Source organism: Mauremys reevesii, linkage group 26 (assembly GCF_016161935.1).
Source record: "Mauremys reevesii isolate NIE-2019 linkage group 26, ASM1616193v1, whole genome shotgun sequence".
Taxonomy (NCBI): domain Eukaryota; kingdom Metazoa; phylum Chordata; order Testudines; family Geoemydidae; genus Mauremys; species Mauremys reevesii.
Genome location: NC_052648.1, coordinates 8157961 through 8179311, shown reverse-complemented (window position 1 = coordinate 8179311; position 21351 = coordinate 8157961). Strand labels below are relative to the sequence as shown.

The window sequence follows — 21351 nt, the reverse complement described above, 5'->3', positions numbered from 1 at the left end:
ACCCCCTGCCCCTCTGCCAGCCTGGCACTGAGGGCAGCTGGGGGTGAGGAGGTCTGCTGGGTGTGCAGCATTGGGGAGGGGAGCTGGGGGGGACCCAAAATTCAGGGGGAGGGGAGCTGGCCGAGACAGCCTTGGGGAGGTGAGATGGAGGATGTTGGGTGGGAGGAGGAGGAGAATCTGGCAGGGGGAGGGGACGGTTGGTCGGGGAGAGGGAGGTGTCTAGGGCCTGGGGGGTGTAGGAGGGAATGATGCTGCCAGGGGTCTCTGGGGGGAGGGGGGTTGCTGGTATTATGTGGGTCTGGGTCTTATCCAGCTTCACTCTGGTGCACGTGAGGCTGACAAACTGCTCTGTGCCTGGAGGCTGCGGGGTGTGTGTGTGGGTGTTAATCACAGGCCCAGCTCTCCCTCTGCACCCCCTGCGCCAGGGTCTCGCCCAGTCATTTGGGATGGGCCACAGCTGCCGTGGTGGGGGGGGACGGGGACGACACACTGTGTGGTGCAGGCTGATCCCTACTGTACATCCCATTAATACACCAGCACAACCTCCGCGAGTGCCCCAGTTCCGCGCTCGGCTGCATGGAGCCTGGTCATGGGCCCCCTGCCGGCGCTTTTTGGTTCAGGCCCGTTTGAGCCCGTGGCCCCGGGGAGAGGCAGGCTGGTTAGCAGAGAGCTCAGAGCAGGGGGGCTGATGGGTGCCCATGCAGCGAGATGCGACATCCAGGCCCCGGTTTGGCTTGGCTCCAGAGCCTAGCAGCTTCGGACGGTCTCTTGCCAGGGAAGGATCCTCTGGCTCAGCTGCCATGGCATGGCGTGGCGGAGCTGCTGTTAATGCCTAGCCCAGTGACAGTCGCCCCTCTAAGGGGAGCGGAGGCAGAATCAGAGCAGACGCCAAAGTAAGACTGCTGGGGGTCAGAGTGGCTCCCACTGAAACCAATGGAAGTGCCTTGTTTCCTGCAATCAAGCCCCTGAATTAGCCCCTCGGGGAGCGTTTTGTGGCTGCATCATTCCCCCTCCCCCCTTCTAAGGGCCTGAGCTGGACCTTGGACTGCTAATGATAACGCTGCGGTGCTTGGGCTCTCTGCAGATCGGGCCCTGAGCCTCGGGCCCGGGGTGGTGGTGGAGTGCGAGCTGGCGAAGAGCTCAACGCTCGAGGGGTGGGGCGGATTTAACCCAGGCCCCAGGGGATTCTCTCCGGCTGCGTCTGGCGGCGCAGTGACTCGGAATCCATGTAAAGAGAGAGCTGAGCTGAGACAGTTCTCTGTAGCCAGATGGCTGTTTAGACAAAGCCACCCCTCCTGGGCATCCTTCCTCTTATGGCCTAGTGGAGAGGGCACTGGGCTGGAACTCAGGAGACCTTCCTGCCTGTGCCACGGGCCTGCTGGGTGACCTGGGGCAAGTCAGTTCCCTGCTCGGTGCCTCAATTTCCCCATCCGTAAAATGGGACTAATGATACTGACCTGCCTGGTTGGAGAGCTGTGGATGAAAGGTGCTATCAGAGGAAGGGCTTGTTGTTATAATTGCCACTCCACCGGTTAGGCAGCAGCATTGGGTCTGGGTTTAGAAAGCTGCATTGAGCCTTGACCTCTGTTGTCCCGAGCTGTGATGTCAGGCCTGGACTGAAGGCGCATCCCCATTCTCTTGTGGGAAAGGGGCTAATGTTAATCTGATCAGGGGGGACTAGACGGGCTCCTATGGAGATGGGGGTGCTGAGCTCCCAGGGAAGGGAGATACTAAATTAGGTCAAAGGACAAGTCACAGCAAGACCTGCTGCACCGCTTCCTGATTGAGCTGCCTGTTGCTCTCCTTCCCTGCGTTCAGTTTAGCTTCTCTCCAAAGCAGCACACAGGGGACTCGGCTCAGAAAATCAAAGTGCCCCTGGGCCAATGGCTCAGTGCCAGTTTTGCAGCCAGTGGGACACAGGAGAGGCCACATCCAACCCCCTTTGCCCACCTGCCCTAACCCATTTGGCAGCTGGGTGAACTGGAGGTGGGGAGATCACGCCAGACTCAAATCCGCAACCGGCAGGAAGGTAGCCAGGGGCTTTAAGCACTCAGCCACTGCTCCTGGCCCTGACTGAACTAGGGCTAAATGTGCCAAGATGTGGATCAACTGGAGCGAGTCCAGAGGAGATCAGCCAAAAGGAGAAACGGGTCAGAAAACCTGCCCGATGAGGAAAGTTTAAAAAAACTGGCCGTGTTTAGTGTTGAGAAAAGAAGACCGGAAGGGGGACCTGATACTAGTCTGCACATATGCTAAGGGCTGGTACAAAGAGGATGGAGATCAGTTGTTGTCCGTGTTCATGTTGAGGACAGGACGTGTCACAGTCAGACTCAGGACAGTGTTAATTGGTGCTCTGCTAAACACCCAGTTAATGTGAGCCCCCTGCAAGACCCACACTGCCTTATTTTATACCGATAAAAAGGGCACAAACTTAACAAGAGGACAAAGAAGGCAGAACTGACAAGTTTACCTGAGGCTAGACATATATAGTGAATTTCCTCACTAACTTTTACCAATCTCCAGTTAATGTTCCACCATTAGCTTAAGTGGACTCATTGTTTATGCCTTAATGTTTCTCTTCCTGACACCTGTATTTCAACATTCCTTATTCCTGCTTAAAGGTACATCCAGCATTTCTTTAATCCAGTCTTATTGCTACAGTATAATTCATTCTACTTTCACAGAAGTAATGGGCTTAATCTGCAGCAAGGGAGATTTCGGTTAGATGTTAGGAAAAGCTTTTTATCTACACTGGAATAGGATTCCAAGGGAGGGTGTGAAATCCCCATCACTGGGGGTTTTAAAGAACAGGTTGGACAAACCCGTCAGGGATGGTCTTGGTTTACTTGGTCCTGCTTCTATGAAATTCCCTGCACTTCCTCAACCTCCGTTCATATCACAAGCTGGGACTGAGGCTGATGTCATGGAACAGGCGGAGAAAGTTTAGAAAAAGTTGCGTACCCCAATGCATTCACCGCGTGACGGGGCAGATAAACGCTGGGTAAAGTTCAGTGCCACACAGGCCTAGTTCACAGTCCAACAGGAAAGCCAGATAGTCTCTTCCTTGAAGTCTTCCCTCCTCTGCTACGGCATCAGCCGAACTTGGAGTATTTTCCACTAGGAGAATGAAAGTAAAACACGGAGCACGTCTATAGCACCTTCTGCCCTAAGGTGCTTTACAGAGGATCACTCCAGAATCACCTTGACCACTAATTCAATGCAGCCATCTCTGAGGCAGCTGTTTAACAGCTCGCAGCAACACTATACGGCGGTTTAGGACAGCGAAGTGCGGAGCTTCATAGGTACTGCGGTGTTGAAATCAATGGGAGCTAGGTGCCAAAATAGATCTGGGTCTAAGTGAAAATGACAGCAGTCGATAGAAATGGGAACCGCAGTTGTGGAGACGCTGCTTGTAAAAATGATGCAGGCTGCTGCACCTTCACTAGGCTGTAACTCTAGAGAGGAATCCAACTGGCGTCTAGCTACAGAGCCCTTGAACGAGCACGCAGTCCTTGCCAGGAGCAGTGACGGCATTGCGGCACCGGGACCTCCAGCGAACTTGGAGTGGGGATCAATTCAGTGCAAGGTAAAGAATGGTTAGTTCCCCAGTACTAAAGTGATGCCCGTGCAGCTCCGAACACCCATCCCAGATGACAAACCAGCACACTTTGATTCTTTCGTTTTCTTTGACCGATCAGAACAATCCCCTCACCCCTTGGCTAAAATGACACCTAGTTCAGGAGCTAGGACCCTTGCTTTTAGGGTCTGAAAGGATCTACCCCTCTCTGCGTCTGCTTTCAATCCTGAGTCACTGGAAGGCTGCTTTAGGCAGCAATCCGATCATGCTGTCAAGCGCCGGTGGGGTGGGGACTGCGTTTGGAGCAGAAGTACAACTGCTCTATTATTACCCATTATTCCTATTGCTGTGTTGCTACGGCCCATCCTAGCTCTGGGGAGAAGAAAGGGCTCTGACAACCCTTGGATGCTCCTCTCCGTTCTCTAGGGTGACCAGACAGCAAGTGTGAAAAATCTGGACAGGTGTGGGGGGTAATAGGAGCCTATATAAGAAAAGCCCCCAAAATCGGGACAGTCCCTATAAAATCAGGACATCTGGTCACCCTACCGTTCTCCCAGGTGTGTGTGGCATTAGGCTACCGCTGCTGAGGTGCACTGCTCGATAGCGAGCTCGTCCCCGCCGGAGCTGAGGGGCCGTAACTCACAGTACTTGGGTTGGTTAACCAGTCGCTGCCTGGGTGGTATATTCACTGGTAGTGCTTGAGGCAGGAGTAATGGGAATTTGTATGTTGCGGTGCAGCAACAGCTGGGTTACCGAGCTCAGGTTTTACAGGCGTTTTAAACTTTTATTTTGTAAAAATCTCATGGAAATGGCAAAAAAACCAAATCGCCAAAAGCATAGATGCACTCTGAGCACTATCACCAGTGCTTCATGGTGCTTCCATGAACAATGAAGTGGTCCAGCCTGGGACTTGAGTTCTCATCCTAACTCTGCTGCTTAGGTGACCTTAGACAAGTCCCGGCCCTGCTCTGTGCCTCGGTTTCCCCATCTGTAAAACAGGGATAGTGATGCTGAGTGCCTTTGTCAAGCGCTTTGAGCTCTACTGATGAAAAGCCCGAGGTGAGTATGATTACAGAGAGACCAAAACCATTTTTAAATCACCCCTTAGCAATGTTTTCTGCTGGCTTGTCTTCCTTTTCCTTTGGCCTCGTTTTGCAAGAAACGTGCAACACTCTGGGCCCTGTCGCTTGGCTGCTACGTGCCTGCTGATTCCTGGAATATCAGCCAGACACCAAGAGGGTTTGTCTATACAGCATTTAATAACATCTCCAGACGTAGCGGAAAATACGTGCCCCAAACCCTGCTGAATTTTAACGTGATGATGAAGCTGGAGGGGCTGGGTGATCTTTGGGAATGTGTGTGGAGGTTCTTTTTATTATGTTTAATAGGTTTTCTCTGGAACGTTTCACCATAAGAAGACAGGGGCTTGCTTAGCAAGGGCTGGGGTAACTCTGATCTGTGGGCGATCACCCTTGTTGTAGACTCTGAGGAGAAAGCAAAGCACAGGGACAGGCCTGCTCAGGCAGTCTGGCTTGCTGGGGCACTCACGGTGGAGGCAGGGAACTGTACAGCCTGGAAAAAAAAACCCGGTTGGGAGGAAGAGAGAGACGTGGGTCTCTGCCCAAGAGCGGTGATGGCTGGGAGCCCAGAAGCGGGTGCCCTTGCTAGACCACGGAGGGAGAATATGGATGCAGTTGCCCTGAACTGTGACAAAGGCCATGAACCTAACCTAGAAAACACTCAGGGAAGAGCTGCTGAACACATGCGCACACACACACACACACACACACACACACTTTTCAGCTTATGCAAGTGTGATGAAGTAGGAATTTTCTGTAATATTTTTGTGATGCTGGTGTCTGCCTCAGTTTCCCCTATATGCTGTATTGTTACCCGGTGGGCAGAAAGGGACAGTTTACCCCCGAGGCAGGCTAAGAGACGTAGGTATGAGCATCGCCTGGCTGTCTGAGCTTGTAGGGGTCATTAAAAAAGGATTGGCCGAGACTGACCCCATCTCAAAAGCCAGCAGCAAATCCAATCACCAGGGCATTGACACCTAGCAGCCAACGCCCCAGAGAGAGACGGATTTCCCCATCTCTCTGCAACATCCCCCAGCTCGACACCAAAGGATGGGCAGGGGTGAGATGGGGGGGATAAGCATTGGCTGCTGGAAGGGGTGGGGGCTCTCACCTGGAGTAGACAGAGGGACAGCTAGAGCCCAACTAGGGGGAAGAGAGACAGCACCCCCTTAGGGGTCTGGCACACTAAAGGGGGTTCCTCTGTCCCAAAACTGGGGGTACAGCCTGGCTCCATGCCAACAAGGTGTCTGCAGGCCCAGAACCTGGGTCTCTAACATGATGAACCCCCATCTTAGCCCCTGCACGGTGCCTGTCAGTGGCTAGCCCCGTGTGGGTTAGCCTACCTCGAACCCAGAGCCAGAAATAGCCCCCAGGAATCCCCATCACTCGCCTTCCGCTGCCTCGTAACTAGTTGTGGGACAGAGTCGGTCACGTCCTCTCCACTCTAATGCAAAAACCTTACCCAGGCTCTTGGTGGGGTTAAAGCTGGAGACTGTCTCGGCAGTACAGAATGTGACAGCCAGCTGGGCCGATGCTGACAGATGAGGGTCACAGTTAAGGGTTTGTCTCAGCGTACAAGTCTGAGGCCGGCAGGGAACATGGGATGTTTTGGTGGCAGTTGGGCATGGAAGTGAAAGGCTTAGGAAGTGTGGGATGGGCAACGGGAAAGTCTTGGGTGGCTGGGACGTGCACTGCCATTAAACAGGGCTTTGCTTCGATAACATGAGCTTCCCCCTGCATGCAAGGGTTGTTTGCTCTGCAGGGCCGGCTCCAGGCACCAGCTCAGCAAGCAGGTGCTTGGGGCGGCACATTGGGCTCTTCGGCAGCGGATCCCTCTCAGAGGGAAGGACCTGCCGCCGGAAGAAGAAAGTGGCACAGTGGTGCTGCCAATTGCAGCTCTTCCCTCCCCATCCCCCCCAGCCGCTTGGGGTGGCAAAAGCCCTGGAGCCGGCCCTGTTACTCAGGCCAGTTTAAATCCAGATTGCACAAATAGCAGACACAGGTGCCTGCCAGTGCATCGTGGTGAGAATAAACCCCCTACAAAGCTGCTCAAAAGGCCAAGCAGGAAATGCTTGGAGTTGCTGCTACAGAGAAGCAAAACAACACACCCACTCTTAGCAGGTGGCTCCCTCTGCCTTTGAGCCATGGAAACAACGTGGAGAGCATTGAAACTACCCCTGGCTTGGAGTAGCCAGCCCCCAGCCAGGGTGGGATTGCTCAGCACCCATCATGGAGATCTCAGAGCAGGCACAATGGAGGGAGCTGCTCCATGTTAGCTAGGGAAGCTGAGCCTCAGAGGTGCAAAATGTTTCCCCTGAAGTCACAACATAGGACAGAAGCATGAATACAACCTGAGTATGTAGGGGGGGGGTCCAATCCACTCAGTTGCCTGCCCCTGGGTGAGGGAGCAACAGCATCTGAGTCAAGTTGTGGGGGGGAGGACATGGAAAAGAAGAGGGAGAGGGTTCTGCCGGAGCATGAGAACACACTTTAGGGAGTGTCTCAAGGGTCTGAGGATGGGAAAGGCACAACCCCTCGTTACAAGTGTCTACAAGTCAGAGCCCGCAGACTCCAGCTGCACACTGTGCTAAGGAGGGGTGAGCCCTGCCATGCTAGAGGAGATGGCTGCTGTATCTGGCCGTGGACTGGGGTTGTGAAGAATGTCCGTCACATCACCTCTGGTTCCAGCTACTGCAGAAAGCCCAAGCACCAGAGAAGATAGATAGCTGGGGTATCGAAGCAGCACCACACACGTATTAGAATAACTAGAGGGGGAGAAAGATGGGTGTGAACAGGTGACTCCAGTCTGTCTAGATAATGCCACACAGCCTTCAAAAATACAGGAAGTGTCAAGAGAGCAAGTCAGTAGATACTTCTACCCAACCTGCCCCCAAAACAGTACATTAAAAACCCTACTGAGTTTTTGACCCCAAAAAAGGAAGAGCCACAGGCTCCATGAAGATCACTGCACCATTGCTAGCAGTTTTACGCAGCAGGTGTTCCGATCCTCCACATGCTTGTGCTACCTAATCCCACAAGGCAAGTTCAAGACAGAAGTTTAGTGCTGGCCAAAGACTGCCGTAGGGTTTGCTAGAAGGCTTGAAAGCCAGGATGGAAAGGGGCTGAAGGTGACCATCTGTCTTACTGCAACGTTCTGGTACCTCTGCCTGAGGAGAGATGGAAGGGCACAGAGTTACTTGAGTGTCAGCATTTGCTAGAGAAGTCCTGAATGCAGCATTAAGGTGAGACCTGGGCCAGAGGCAGTGTAAAGGAGGCCACTACACGCACACTCAACAGGAAGTGACAAGTTTCTGGCCTTTAGGAGAAAGTGAGGCTATGGAGGCAGATAAGGTACTGGCAGGAGGGCGGGACTGCTCTTCGAGGCTCTGCTGTAGTTCGCAGGCTCGTAATGGGGATTCCTCAAGGAGGCCTGCAGCTCTTTGGGCAGGGACCATCTAGCCTAGCACAGTGGGGTCTTGGGCTGTGGCTCCTAGGAATGCTAGGCAGAGCTAAAGCTCCCATGAGAAGGCAAAATTACAGATAGGATTTGAGTGAGGAGCGTGATTTCCTTGGGAATGGCTTTGGCCTCCTCCTACCCACTGGGAGAGGAGTCTGTGTCAACAACCCTGGTCATTTAAAAAAAAAGGTCACGGGTTGGACTCTGAAAAGGTAGGAGTTGGTTCAAGGCAGGAGATTTAAACGCATTGTAGGGATTGTGTGTGGAGTGGTGGTGATCACCTCCTCTTGTGAAGGATGGTGAGAAGGAGAGGGAAGGTGCTTACAGAGACAGAGCAATCAGGTGAATGCTAGTAAGTTTTATTGTGGAAAAAAACTTCAGTTATTCTACAAGATACAAACCGTTAGTGGCACTTACAGGAGGGAAAAGTAGCCCGAGATTTTTCTCTATTGATTTTCAGTTACAATCAAGCCCCTTGGAAGATCAGCAGCGGGATAGCCCCGAACCAATTACACCTTCTTTGCGAAGGCAGAGTCATTCCTGCTTTATTGGCTAGAACAGTCATTTCACAGGCAGTCAGGGTCTGAATGGCTTTACAGCACGAGAGTGGGAGGGGCCTGGACATTTCAAACAGGGGGCAGGGGGAAATATTAAGAAAAATGCAATCAAAAGGGATCATCAGATTTTAAGGATGCAGCTGCCCTGGGAATGCTGAAGGGAATGGGCCTTAAGAGGGACAGGTTCTGCAACAAACCTTACAGCTAATCCAGGCTTAACACCCCTGAGTACTGCAAATGTAATCAAGAGTCTGGATGACTGAAATCTTACGGGTCCATTAGCAGCTGGAGTTCAGTGCTATTGCCATGAAGGTTGGTGTCCTCTCCCTGCTCTAGTCTGCCCAAGCCCCTAGTTAAGGACACTTTAGAGAGTTCCCATTGAGACACCCTGGCTTTGCTTTGAGGCGATGCTTCTACCATGGGCCTGAGTTCACCTGTGGAAGGAGCCACCCAGAAGAGCTTGAGAAGGCACAAAAAAAAAATTGACAAGGAAGAGAGCAGAGAGTCTCAGAAGTGAGGCCAACTACTCCATGCACAGCCAGCTTATCTACATTAACATCCTGCCACCCTTCCCCAGATGCAGGTGACACACAAGCCCCCGTGTCCACACAAGTGAGTTGCATACAAGTTCTTTCCCTCACAAGAAGCCAACTGCAGGTATACGGAGCCTTCTAAGGGTCCTCCTTTGGCACGGAGGCTTGCTGAGCTGTGCTGTCCACCTTCTCATCTCCTCCTTGCTGGACTGTGCAACCAGCAGCTTCCTCCTCCACATCCTTTCCAGCAGCTGGAATTTCTGGGAGCTCTACCAGCCTGGGAGCAAAAGGTCCAACGAGCCAAGGCAGGGGAGCATTCTGCACCACGTAGTCCAGCAGCTCGTCCATAGACTCCCGGGCCTTGGCCACCCTCTCCCGGCTCTGGGTCAGGACGGCGCTGGACAGATCTTGGAAGGAATGGGCAGCGGAGAAGGATGCGTGGAGCTCTTCGACGTTGTGACGGAACTGCCGCACCTTGTCCTGGATGCTGGTGGGGAGGCCTTGGATGTTGGGCATTAGGTTCAGGCAGGTGGTTTGCAGCTGTTGGGTGATGCCACGGAACATGGCCAGTGTCCGAGATTCCACCTGCCAGGGAAGCAAGTACACCCATTAAGGGAAGCTGCTCCCCAGGATGCGCGACACACATCCCCTCTAAGAGGTTACTTTGCAGTAGCCTAGGACTCCTCCCCCTGCCTCCCTCCGTGGCAAGATACCTCTGGCTGTGCAGTGTCAGAGTCCTCTTTCCCCTCCGACTGCCTCCTGCTCCACTCCAGCCACATCTGGTGTAGTTTCTCCTGGCCATCATGGAGCTTCTGGTCCACACCCTGCTTGACGTATTCAATCTGGCAAGGGACAGAGGGAACAGAGAACCAGGAGTCAAGGGAGGAGTCCCCAGGCCAGATCCTCAGCTGGAAGGTCACTAGCTCGCCTGAAGTAGGTCAGCACAGTGCCTCTGACACCAGCCGAGGATAGTCCTTGGTCACCTGTGCACGGACCATGGATTGTGAACCAAGATGTCTGACCAGGGAGAAGTATGAACCCATTAGGATTTGCCTTAAGCTCCAGAACAAAGCGACCTGGGAGGTGGCGTGGGGAGATCTGCATTCTTACCAGTTCTATGGTTTGGTGGAGCTGGGACAGAGCCTCTTGGGTGCTCTGCCGGGCATGCCTCAGCTTGCCCAGGGAGTGCTGGTAGGCTCGGTGGCGGAGCTTGCTGGACAGGGAGCCCAGGCGCACGAAGTAACTCTGCTGCTGCTTCTGCTGCTCCACAGACGCCATTTCGAAGCCTTCCACAGATGTGGCCAGTTTAGCTGGAGAGAACAAGAGAAGGGTCAAGCCAGCCTGCTGGGCAAAGTCCTGTCAGCAGAGCAGGAGATTCCTGCCCCACGGCTGCTCTGCCCTCGGCAGCAAGGGGGGCTGCTCCTCCGGTCACTGACTGGACTCAAACATTTCAGATTTGGTTTGGCCTAAAGAAAGTTGGAGTGGGGGATTCAAACTTGGGATTCCCACATACCAAACGAGTGCTGCCCCTTAGCCTGGTGGGCAGGGCACCACAAATACATCCTCCAGCTATTGTGACTGGCCAAAATTACTCGGGTTACATTCACGGCTAGTTTTGGGTTGACCCAAACGGCATTTTTGGTCAAACCATTAGGCTGAAAGTTTTCAGCCAGCTCTATTCAGCATGCACTGACCTAGTTCTTGATCTGTCATGGGAAGGTAATGATCTACCAGCTCCTCTGATTTCCCCAGCATGGCATCCACTCCGGTCACCACCATCTGGCCCATTCTGGACCCTATGACTGTGTTCATGCTGCTGGTCACCACTGATCGGGTCATCTCCATGCTACCCTGGACAGCTCCTTTGGCCATGTCCACCACCCCTGTCACGGCATCCTTCGCTCCGTTGACTCTGTGGGAGACGGCATCTCTAGCACCAGTCACGGTGGAAGACACCAGCTCCTTGGTGTCAGCCACAACCTAGGATTGAGGGAAGCATTCAGTGACAAAGGTTAGTATTAAGCCAGCAGAGAAGAGGTGGCACTGGTTAGTTTTAGGACTACTTCGGTGCCTGTTTATATGGGGAACACATTCACCCAGATAGAAGCCTGGAGCCTAGGGAGGTATCAGTCACTAGGTTTTCATCTCCACCTCCCTCCGATGGGACTTCTGCTAGTTATTGGCTAGCTCACTGCCCAGCCAACTGGCCTGCCCAAAGAAGCTCCTAGATCCAGGGAGGAGGAGAAGTCAAGTCTTCTCCTGGCCCCCGCATCCCTCATCCCCCAGCTGCCATAGCTCTGGCCTGGTCTGTCCAGGGAGTGTAGACCCCTTGTTTCACATCCCTGGTTCTCCAAGCAGAGGTGCTCACCTTTTCAGTTGGCTGTTGAAGAATTGGCAGCTTCTCCTCCAGTTTATCCAGCCCCTTGCATGCATACACGTTCACTGTTGCAACTAGTGAGAGAGAGAGAGAGAGTTTGGTTGCCTTATCCCCTCAGTTGCCTGGAGCGGCAGAGTAGGTTGGTAACCGAGTCAGGTTTCCAGGGGCACGGCCAAGCAGTGCCAGGTTTGAGGAGGGGTGGCCGCAGGGCTGCCAAGGAGAGCACTGGCTAGTCCGAGTTTGGGAAGAGTTCTCGAGCACAGCCACTCGGAACAGGCCTTGAGATCAGAGCCGGGTCAGCTGTAGCTGTGCAGAGGGGTGACGTCTTGCCAGCTGTACTTGAGGCAGCCATGAGGAAGCGATTAGGACACTCCATTTCTCAGGTTATCTGAAGCCTGACAGTGACCCCAGAAGCCAAGAGATGTGATCAGCCCTCTGGTAGCAAACCAACATGTGCTGCCATGGCCCTAGCTCACTAGTATTCCTTAGTCCTCTCCCCAAGGAGGATTCAGCATGTGGGATTAGGGACATCACTGTCTTCACACAGCTGCGGCCAGGGCCCATCTCTGACCTATTGTGGTCAGGGAGTCCCCAGCAGCTCCTAAGAGCCACTGCTGGAGGAGAGCAGGGGTGGAGCCCCTTTGCAGAGCTTAGCAGCAGCAAGCTGGTATGGATTGGACATGGGTGTGTTGCGTGGATCATTAGCAGCTGCTGTTGTAGCTGGTACATGAGGCACTAGCCTACAGCTGACCTGATCAGCACCATGAGCCCATCTCTGGTATGGTATCACCAAGTGACAATTGCTGCCTTGGGACATATGAATGGTCTGACCAAAGGTCCATCCAGCCCAGTGTCCTGTCTTCTGACAGTGGCCAATGTCAGGTGCCCCAGAGGGAAATGAACAGAACAGGGAATCATCAGGTGATCCATCCCCTGTTGCCCATTCCCAGCTTTTGGCAAACAGAGGCTAGGGACACCATCCCTGCCCGTCCTGGCTAATAGCCATTGATGGACCTGTCCTCCGTGAACTTATCTAGTTCTTTTTTGAACCCTGTTATAGTCTTGGCCTTCACAACATCCTCTGGCAAAGAGTTCCACAGGTTGACTATGCGTTGTGAAGAAATACTTCCTTGTGTTTGTTTTAAACCTGCTGCCTATTAATTTCATTTGGTGGCCCCTAGTTCATGTGTTATGAGAAGGAGTAAATACCAGTCATGATTTTAATAGACCTCTATCATCTCCCCCTTAGTCATCTTGTTCCCAAGCTGAAAAGTCCCAGTCTTATTAGTCTCTTCTCATGTTTAACCAAGAGATTTAACTGAGATATTAGTTTGCTACAGAAGCTTCTTAGCACTGCTCAGCCTCTCGAGTTGGCCAGAGTCCCAGCACGCTAGCTTAGGTATATTGGATACAGTTTGAATGCAGAAACCCAGCCAGCTGGAACGTTTCACAGCAGCATTTAAGTGATAGCCAGTAAGTCCAGCCCTCTCCTCTGTAGCCAGAGGAGCAACACAGGAGAAGAGGGACACCCCCACCCCCAGCAAGTGAGTGGTGGTTCCAGCAGCCCCCTTTTCAGTTACCTAGACCTCCCCTGAAGGAAGTCAAGCCTTCCCCAGCTACTAAGCCATACAATGCCCCAGGGAGTTAGGCAAGAGTTGAACATCATGCTCCAGTACACAGCATGTCAAGCCATGCTTGGAACAAACAAACCCAGCAGTGACTCCCAGGGTCCTACTCCTCCCTCTCCTGGAGGGACAAAGCCTTCCTTGGCCTGTCTCCCAAGGTGAAACCAACTCCCTTCCCCACCACTCCAGCATTGCTCAGAGCCAGCATAAATACCAGCTCTTTGCAAGATCTGGGCTAAAGGCCACATGTGCAGGCAGTGAGCGACTCACGGTCGCAGAGGGAGATTTTAACACTGCTATGAACATGGTGCAGGGGGAGGGTATGTGCTCTGGCTTCGGGATGCTTTTACTCCCTCCAGAGCCTCGGATCTTGGCAAGGGCATCTGATAAGGAACCCTGCACCTGGCCAGCTCAGCCTGGCTGCAGGAGCCACTGAAAAGCTTTGCTAGTTCCTGGTTGCCTCACTGGCCAGTTGGTTCTGGGCCACCTCTGCCCCACACATCCGTAATTAGTGTGGGAAGCCACAACAAGGCCGTTTTTAACTTGGTTACCCTTGACGAAGGGCACCAGCTGTATGCCAGGGTATTTGACTCAACAGCAGCACCATCCGCGTGTTCCACTGTTAGACAGGCGGCTACAGCCTAGTGACTTGTAATGAAGGGCTTCAGACTGTAGCTTCTCTAGGGTCAAGCTAGCACAGCCGTCATGCCATATATGATGCCCGGAACTCTGCAGCAGAACATACAAGACTTCTTGGCAAAGGTGCCTCCTTGCTACAGAGACGGAGATCAGCTGGGCACCTTGCCTGCTCGGTAGGACTGCAACAGACCTTCTGAGAAGAATTCAGGGTAGATAAGAACCTTCTAAAACAGCTGTGATGTCTCAGCTGAAAGGTTCTGCATCCCAACACTCCCTCAGCTACCAGACCCACAAACCAGCAGGACTCTCCCACCCAGTTGCAGTTCACTAGCTACTCCAGCTTGCCTGGGTCCCACAGTCTGGCTCACCCACCATGCTGCCATCTCACGGCTCACTCACTCTGTGGCTCCAGTTTGGTCAGGATTGGCTGGGCACCACCGACAGCTGCGGCGGTGATGGTCTTCACGCCTTTCTCTGCCACATCGCAGACGGATTTGATGTAGGGGTGATTCTCTTTGGTGGAGGTGTAGGCCGTGGAGACCATGTCATAGGTGGAGCTGACCAAGGGCAGGTTGGCCACCCTGGTCACAACATTCTAATAGAGGAGAAAAGAAAAAACACGTCATTAGTAACAGCCAGTTGGAGGGGACTGGCTCCATGTCTTCCCTGATGCTGAATTCTTATAACTAAGGGTGGCTAGACCTAGCAGCGCCGTGAGCTGGAGTAGCCCTGTAGGCACCAGTGACATCTTCAGCCCTAGAGCACAGCCTGGTTTTCCAAGCCTGCCAAGCTCCTGTACCTCCCCCATTGACGTCAGAAGGTGCTGAGGACATCTGAAGATCACAGACCTCATGAGCCAAGACCTGGAGTAAAGCAGTGAGGTTAGGTTTCACTTGGAGGTCTTGACTGAAGAGACTAGGTGCAGGACACATCCCTATGCTGACTTCAAAATTAACCCAGATTATATTAGCAAGTAGAGCAGCACCAGATCTGATCTCGCCACCATAGCTGAGCTTCTCTAGGCTGCTTGATGGCTAGGGGGACAGCCAGGTGCCTTCTAGTAAGTCATGGTTCTTCCCCGCACTCCTCCCCCCTCGTTGCATGGATACAGGGGATTCAGTCTTGGACACACAATTATAGCATCACCTCCCAGCAATGGCACCAACACCATTGCTGGCCTGGTTAGCAAGAGGTGGGTCTGAACATGCCAGGGAGTGCATCTTAGTGCAGTGAAGTACCCTGAAGTCTGGGCGTACCTACCTGTTGCTGCTGCTCTGGCTCCTCACTCTGGGTGGAAGTCTGGCTTGCAGCATTTTCCTCAGAAGACATGATGAAATCAGACGTAACTGGAAGATAAAAACACTATTGCCACACAAAACTGCTACATCCAAAAAAAGAAAAATGCTTGTCAAACTGTGCCTTCTGCAATCTGTGCATATGCTCAGAAGCATGGCCCAGCACTTAGCAGCTTCCGCCTCCCACCTGCTGCAGTTGTTTTAGCCTGTCCTCCCCACCAGATGCACAGCAATGTTTGTATGGGTTACCCAGGCTTCCCCAGAACGCACGATCCCATGATGCCTCAGAAGCTGCTACAAGGAGCTGAGGATTTGCTGGGGTTTCATTTGCACCTGACACACAGCGCTAAGGAAACAGGAGACTTGCAAACTAGTCAGACCCATCTCCACAGCTGAATATCCGAGTTAAAACCCAGCTACAGCTGGGCAGCACGTTCTGGCTTTGATCACAAGCAGGGTTGGAACAAACATGGCTTGGGAGCAGCATGTCAATGACCCATGTGACAAGCTTGGTTTAAAAAAGCCTACAGGAGCAACAAGCACATACAATGATGGCTCATTTGGAGGAGATTCCCATCAGTGAGGTAGCAACGGATTGCAAAGGCTCCTGATTTGAGCATCAGGACTATGGAGGGGGGAGATCAGCAGCTGGGAGAGTTTCTCTTTTTGATATTTCAAGTTCAGGCCTCCGTTTCATTTGTTTGCACCAAAGCCAGTTGTGCATGGTGCATCTGCAGCCCCTCTCTAGAATGCCCTCAGCTACTTTGGTGATGGGCTTCCGGACGAGGCCTGCAATAAGCAGCCCTGTTGCCGGGAGAAGGTGGCTCTGTTTCAACACTGCTCTCCTTATTGAGCCACTCAGGAGCCTGCTTGCTTGAGCAGGCAAGTGACTGCCTTTGAGCCACGGCCGAGCTAATGCCAGGCTACAGCTTAAATAAAGACAACCTGAAAATATAAACTGAAGCAGGATTTGTCCTTACTCCTGTGGAGGCCCTAAAATACTCCCTAAGTCTAAGCAAATACCCCTTCCAGGCATGAGGCCCTTACACACCCTTCAACCAAGGTCTCAGCCATTTTCGTTAGTGGTTCATGACAGCTGCCCGGCAATGAAACGTCACAATCCATTTTGTTTGCATTACAAGCCGTTCCAACCTCTCGGAAGTGGTTAGGTTGTGACAAGGCTTCGACCTCCCCATTAAATTCAGTTTAGGACAGAGCATGACGACCTCCATTTCTCCATGTCATTTAGTCCTGCATAGTATGTACATAGGGTTGGAAACATCTACCCAATCCAGGATATAAACAGGAGGAGGCGGTGCCTTGATTTATTGGTTCTCAGCCAAACCTGCCCCACTCAGATGTACTGCCTCCTAGAGGCATCTAGAAATCACACCGGTTTCTGAAATGCCCCCAGCTGTGGCTGGCTTCAGACATCCAACCCTGATCATGCACCCCATGAAGCTGGTCATATTGGCTTCATACTGTCTTCTTCCTATAAGTCACATGGCTACTTCTTGTCTCAGTGACCCACTATCTGGCACAGAGCACAATACCATGGATACTCAGACTTGTTAAAGGGACACTGTGCATTTAAAAAGATCCATTCAACTATTGTTACACTTGAATGTTACTAGAAACTTCCAGATATAGAACTCATCAGCTCTTTTGAGAGTCTAATCCAGTGGTTTGCAAACTTTTGTACCGGTGACCCCTTTCACACAGCACACCTATGAGTGCAACCCCCTCCCCCCCCTTATAAATTAAACACATTTTATATTTAACACTCTTATAAATGCTGGATGCAAAGCAGAGTTTGGGGTAGAGGCTGATAGCTCACATCCCCCCATGCAGTAACCTTGCAACCCCCTGAGGGGTCATGCCCCACAGTTTAAGAACCCCCAGTCTAGTCTGAATTGCACTGTTGGAGGAAACAAGGCTCTGAGTTTCAGTTTATTTTGTGACTTTGATAGTACTGTATGTCTAGTCAGTTTCACTGATGCTCCCTTGTGGTCTGTCAGTTTCCTCTTCTGTTTGGGTAGGGCCCTCCCCCAACAGGGTAGATAGAAACATTTAAGAGTAGGAATGTGCAATACCATAAAAACGGGGAGGGGGAGCGCTCAGAAACAGGCACAGCCCCCTCAGCAACTTTAAACAAATTAACTCGATTTTGGTTTTCTGTCTCTTTAAGAATTCCCAGCAGGCTCAGTCAGTTTAAGCCTAAAGTTAAGGCCCTTTTCAGCTGAAGGTTTGGGAGATCCGCAAAGCCTCACCAACTTTTTTTTTTTTAAATGATTCAGCAGAAAGTTGGTTTGGATCAGCTCCCTCCTTGGCCATGTTTGCAACAATGTGCTTATCCCAAGGAAACAAAGTGAAACTGATTCATGCCAGAGGGACACTGGAGTCACGCCACAGAGGGGAAAAGAAAGTTAAACATGAGGTTCCAGTAACCTAGAAGGCGAAGCTGATTTTTTAAGGGTCTGGTTTCTAGCCCAGGCTTTAAGAAAGAAGAAAAAAAAGTAGCTGAACTAAAGCATTTGCGACAGCAAGGGAACGACAGCGGACAGACACTTCAGCCTTCACCCCAGCTACGTACTTCCTCACAAGGCTCACAGCCCAGCGGTCTGATTAGCAGATACAAGTAGAAGGGGGCTGAAGTTTTGGGCGACTCTGCAGGGCGGTGGGGTTTAAAGGAGACAGTCGGAGGCACAAGTGACTTGGTTCGAGACTGGACTTCTTGGAGCCTAGCAACACATGGATGCAACAGACAACCCCCCAATCTAACCAGGCCAGTAGCCAGCTCCATTGTACAGGGATTGCCTCGTACACCCCCAGCCTCCCCCCGAAAGAGAAGCCGTTCTGAGTAGGGCAGCTCCAAGCAAAGAAGGTGGTCTTTGCACAGGCCCGCCCCCTCCCGGAGCTCAGTGCCTAGCGATGCCAGGGCATGCAGAGCCAGCACCCCCTGCGGAAAGCCGCCCCCGAAGAATGTACTGGTACCGGGAGGGGGGGCGGTAGAGCGACCCTCCCCATCTAGCTCAGACCCCGGGGAGCCCTCAGCCCTGCCTTGGGTGCAGCACGGCCAGATCAGATCCGCCCCAGCTCGGGGACCCACAGGGACCCCACTCACGCGGGGATCCGCCAAGACTCCACGTCTGCTCCCGTCCCGTCCCGTCCCTGCGCGTCTCCCTGGCCTGAGGGCTCAGCTGATATAAAAGGGGAGGGGGGAGTTGGTGGCTACATGGCAGGGAGCGGAAGCCAATCAGCGAAGGGGAGGTCTCCTCCCCGACCAATCAGGAAGGGTGGAACGCAGAGGATTGGAATGTTGCGGGCTCGTAGCGGGGGTGGGATCGCACACGTGCGTTGCGATTGCGGGGCGCTTGCAAGCTGTGTGTGTGGGCGGGGGGAGGCGTGTGACTCCCACTCCCTGGCCTGCCTGGCGCACGGGGGTTTCTCTGTTGGACGGGCTCGGGGTGGGGTGGGGTGAGCAGTACACCAGGGACGTTGAGGGGGTATTGGAGGAGAAAAGGAGCGGGGAGCGCTGGAAGAAAAGGCAGCGTGGGGTGGAGTGGGGGCAGGAAGGAGGGACTCTATATAATGTTGTGGGGGGCGAGTGAGTGAGCCATGGAGTGACAGGTTCCCTTGTTTTTCTGATGCAGCTTTCCTAGCTGGAGGCTGGGATCATGCAGCTCATACCAGTGCAAATCAGAGGTAACCCCACTGGGGGGTCACCCTGCTGTCACGGGGAGCAGCGTTCAGCCCCAAGACCTCCTCACGTTCCTGTTCAATTGCCTGCACTCTGACCTGCCCTGGAGTCTGGCCCACCCCAACCAGCGGCGGCTCCAGGTACCAGCGCTCCAAGCGTGTGCTTGGGGTGGCAAGCCACGGGGGGCACCCTGCCAGTCCCTGTGAGGGCGGCAGTCAGGCTGCCTTCGGAGGCTTGCCTGCGGGAGGTCCGTCGGTCCCGCGGATTCGGTGGCAGTTCAGCGGCGGGTACGCCGAAGCCACAGGACTAGCGGACCTCCCGCAGGCAAGCCACCAAAAGCTGCCTGACTGCCATGCTCAGGGCAGCAAAAAAAGCTAGAGCCTCCCCTGACCCCCAACGCTCGCTCTGGGCATCGCGTGCGGCACCCATGCCCGTTGCTGGCTCCGGCCTACGGGGTTGAATGGGAGGTGGGCAGCAGTGGGGGCCGGTACAGAGGCGCTACGGGGGCAGAGTGTCGGTCACATACCAGGACAGCCGCGCATGGCCGTGGTTGGGAACTGGCGCTAGAGGGGCCATTATGCAGCTCTAGCTACATTCATGGCCCAGTAAAACGAATGCGCTGGCTGTGTAAAAATGATCAGAATTTCCAGTTACAAGGGATTTGCCTGACTCCTCCGAGCTCCCAGGAAATAATATCAGGGAGACCAATGATGAATGGCCACCGCCAATCCTTCCCTAAGACAGGGCTGCCTTCCTGCCCAAGCCACCCTGAAATGACGGGGTGCGCGGGACGAGGAGAGAGCTTCTCGCCACCCTGCTTCAGCGGGTCAGCCCTGCAAAGCCGCATGACTCGAGGGGCCTGATCTGCAGAAGTGCTGAGCCCCTGTAGCTCTCGTTGACTTCAGCTGCAGATGGGAGGTCTCAGCGCCTTTGAAAGCCAGACCCCTAGAAATCAGCATGAGCCCCTGAAAAGAAGGGAAGCTCAGAACAGGGGGGCGCTAATGGAATAATGGGGATGAGAGTAAAGAGCCGAAACGCCACTTTGCATTCAGAACTTCCCAGCCCAGTGATCCACCAGAACCTGAGCGATTTTACTGCAGCAGATCTCTTGTGATTCCCCCACAGCCAGCCCTCAGGGTGGGGAGGGGACTGGGGGAGACACAGTCACCACACGAGGTGCTGTAGGGGCTGAGCCCAGCCTGGCGTAGTGTGAGCACTGAAAATCTGGCTGTGCTGGGAACATCCAAGAGGAGGGTGATGTAATGGACGTGGCAAATACAGGAGGGTTTTGTACCGCTGTTTCCTCTTATTCAGGGCTAAGTTGCCATGGCAACTCGGAGAGCATGTTGCATCTCAGCCACTTGAATACACACACAGTGTCTTCTGGAAAGAGACCAAGGGGTTCCGATCCACGGGCTGAGCACCCTTAACTCTCACTGACTTCAAAGGGGATTGAGGGCTCTCAGCACCTGGCAGGATTGGGTCAGTGTCTGCCGTCCTGTCTGCGGCGAATGGAACTGCTGTGATAACTGATTTATTGAGCCAAACACAGCCCTGGTGTAAAGCGGGCCCAATCCATTGACTGCAGGATGTTGTTTCCGCTTATGCCAGGCTGAATGGGCAACGTTGAGTAATTTTACAATCCTCCCCTCCCCCAGACTGGAGTATAACAAAGTGAGTGAACTTCCCTAAAGTTTGGAAGGGGTCAGATTCAGGGTGCCTCATCGTGTATAAATAAACACAAGCCATGAATTTCAGATCTGAGCTCCCCCATATGGGTGGGATGGTTTGGGTTCAGTGTATTGCTTTGGGCCCATCTCCTGTATGGAAGTGTCTTGATGGGCGCAGCAGGGTGTGTGGGGGAGGGGTTTGTTGGTGACACATCAGAGGAACTGCGGTGAAGGCACGTAGCACATGCATGACCCTCCAGGCAGTCATGTGAACCTAAGTGACTACAGGAAAGTGAGGACTTGCTGTTTCACTCTGTGTGTGTGTGTGTGTGTGTGTGAGAGAGAGAGAGAGAGAGATGATTGATAGCCAGTTAGATTTTTTGAGGAAAACTAACAAACTAAATTTGATTTGCAAATTTGATAAGTAACTTAGGCTGAGCTTGGGGAACTGGTTAGAGAAGCGTGAGGAGAAGAGAGAGGGGGATTTAGCAGCAGCAGCCTAGTTCTAGAAGGAGAGGTTCAAAGAGGATGGAGCAGAGGTCTTCTCAGACAGACAGATGACAGAACAATGGTCAATGGTTCAAAGTTGCAGTGGGGGGGAGGGGTTGGAGAACTACTATTTCACTAGGGTGTGGAAGTGGGTGAATGGGGAATGGAGGGGGGGTGGTGGAATCTTCTTTAGAGTTTTTTTTTAGGGGTTTTTGGCAAAGCCCTGGCTGGATGATTTATTTTGGGGTGGTTGGGCTTAGGTTGGACTAGATACCTCCTGAGGTCCCTTCCAACCCTGAGATTCTATGATTCTACAATAAGTTCTATAACCAATATCGGGACGGAATTTAATT

At 53.0% G+C, this 21351-nt stretch overlaps 1 protein-coding gene across 1 annotated transcript; it reads right to left on the bottom strand.

Moving 5' to 3' along the window:
• Positions 1 to 8451: 8451 nt before the first annotated feature.
• On the bottom strand, positions 8452 to 18327 carry LOC120391901 (perilipin-3-like). The gene is made up of 8 exons (XM_039516145.1): positions 18264 to 18327; positions 15105 to 15190; positions 14244 to 14439; positions 11572 to 11654; positions 10898 to 11183; positions 10314 to 10513; positions 9917 to 10045; positions 8452 to 9788 (listed from the first exon to the last, which is right to left on the bottom strand). The coding sequence occupies exons 2-8, from the start codon at positions 15171 to 15173 to the stop codon at positions 9342 to 9344; spliced, it is 1410 nt and encodes a 469-aa protein (XP_039372079.1). The 5' UTR covers positions 15174 to 15190; positions 18264 to 18327; the 3' UTR covers positions 8452 to 9341.
• Between the last annotated feature and the right edge of the window lie 3024 nt (positions 18328 to 21351).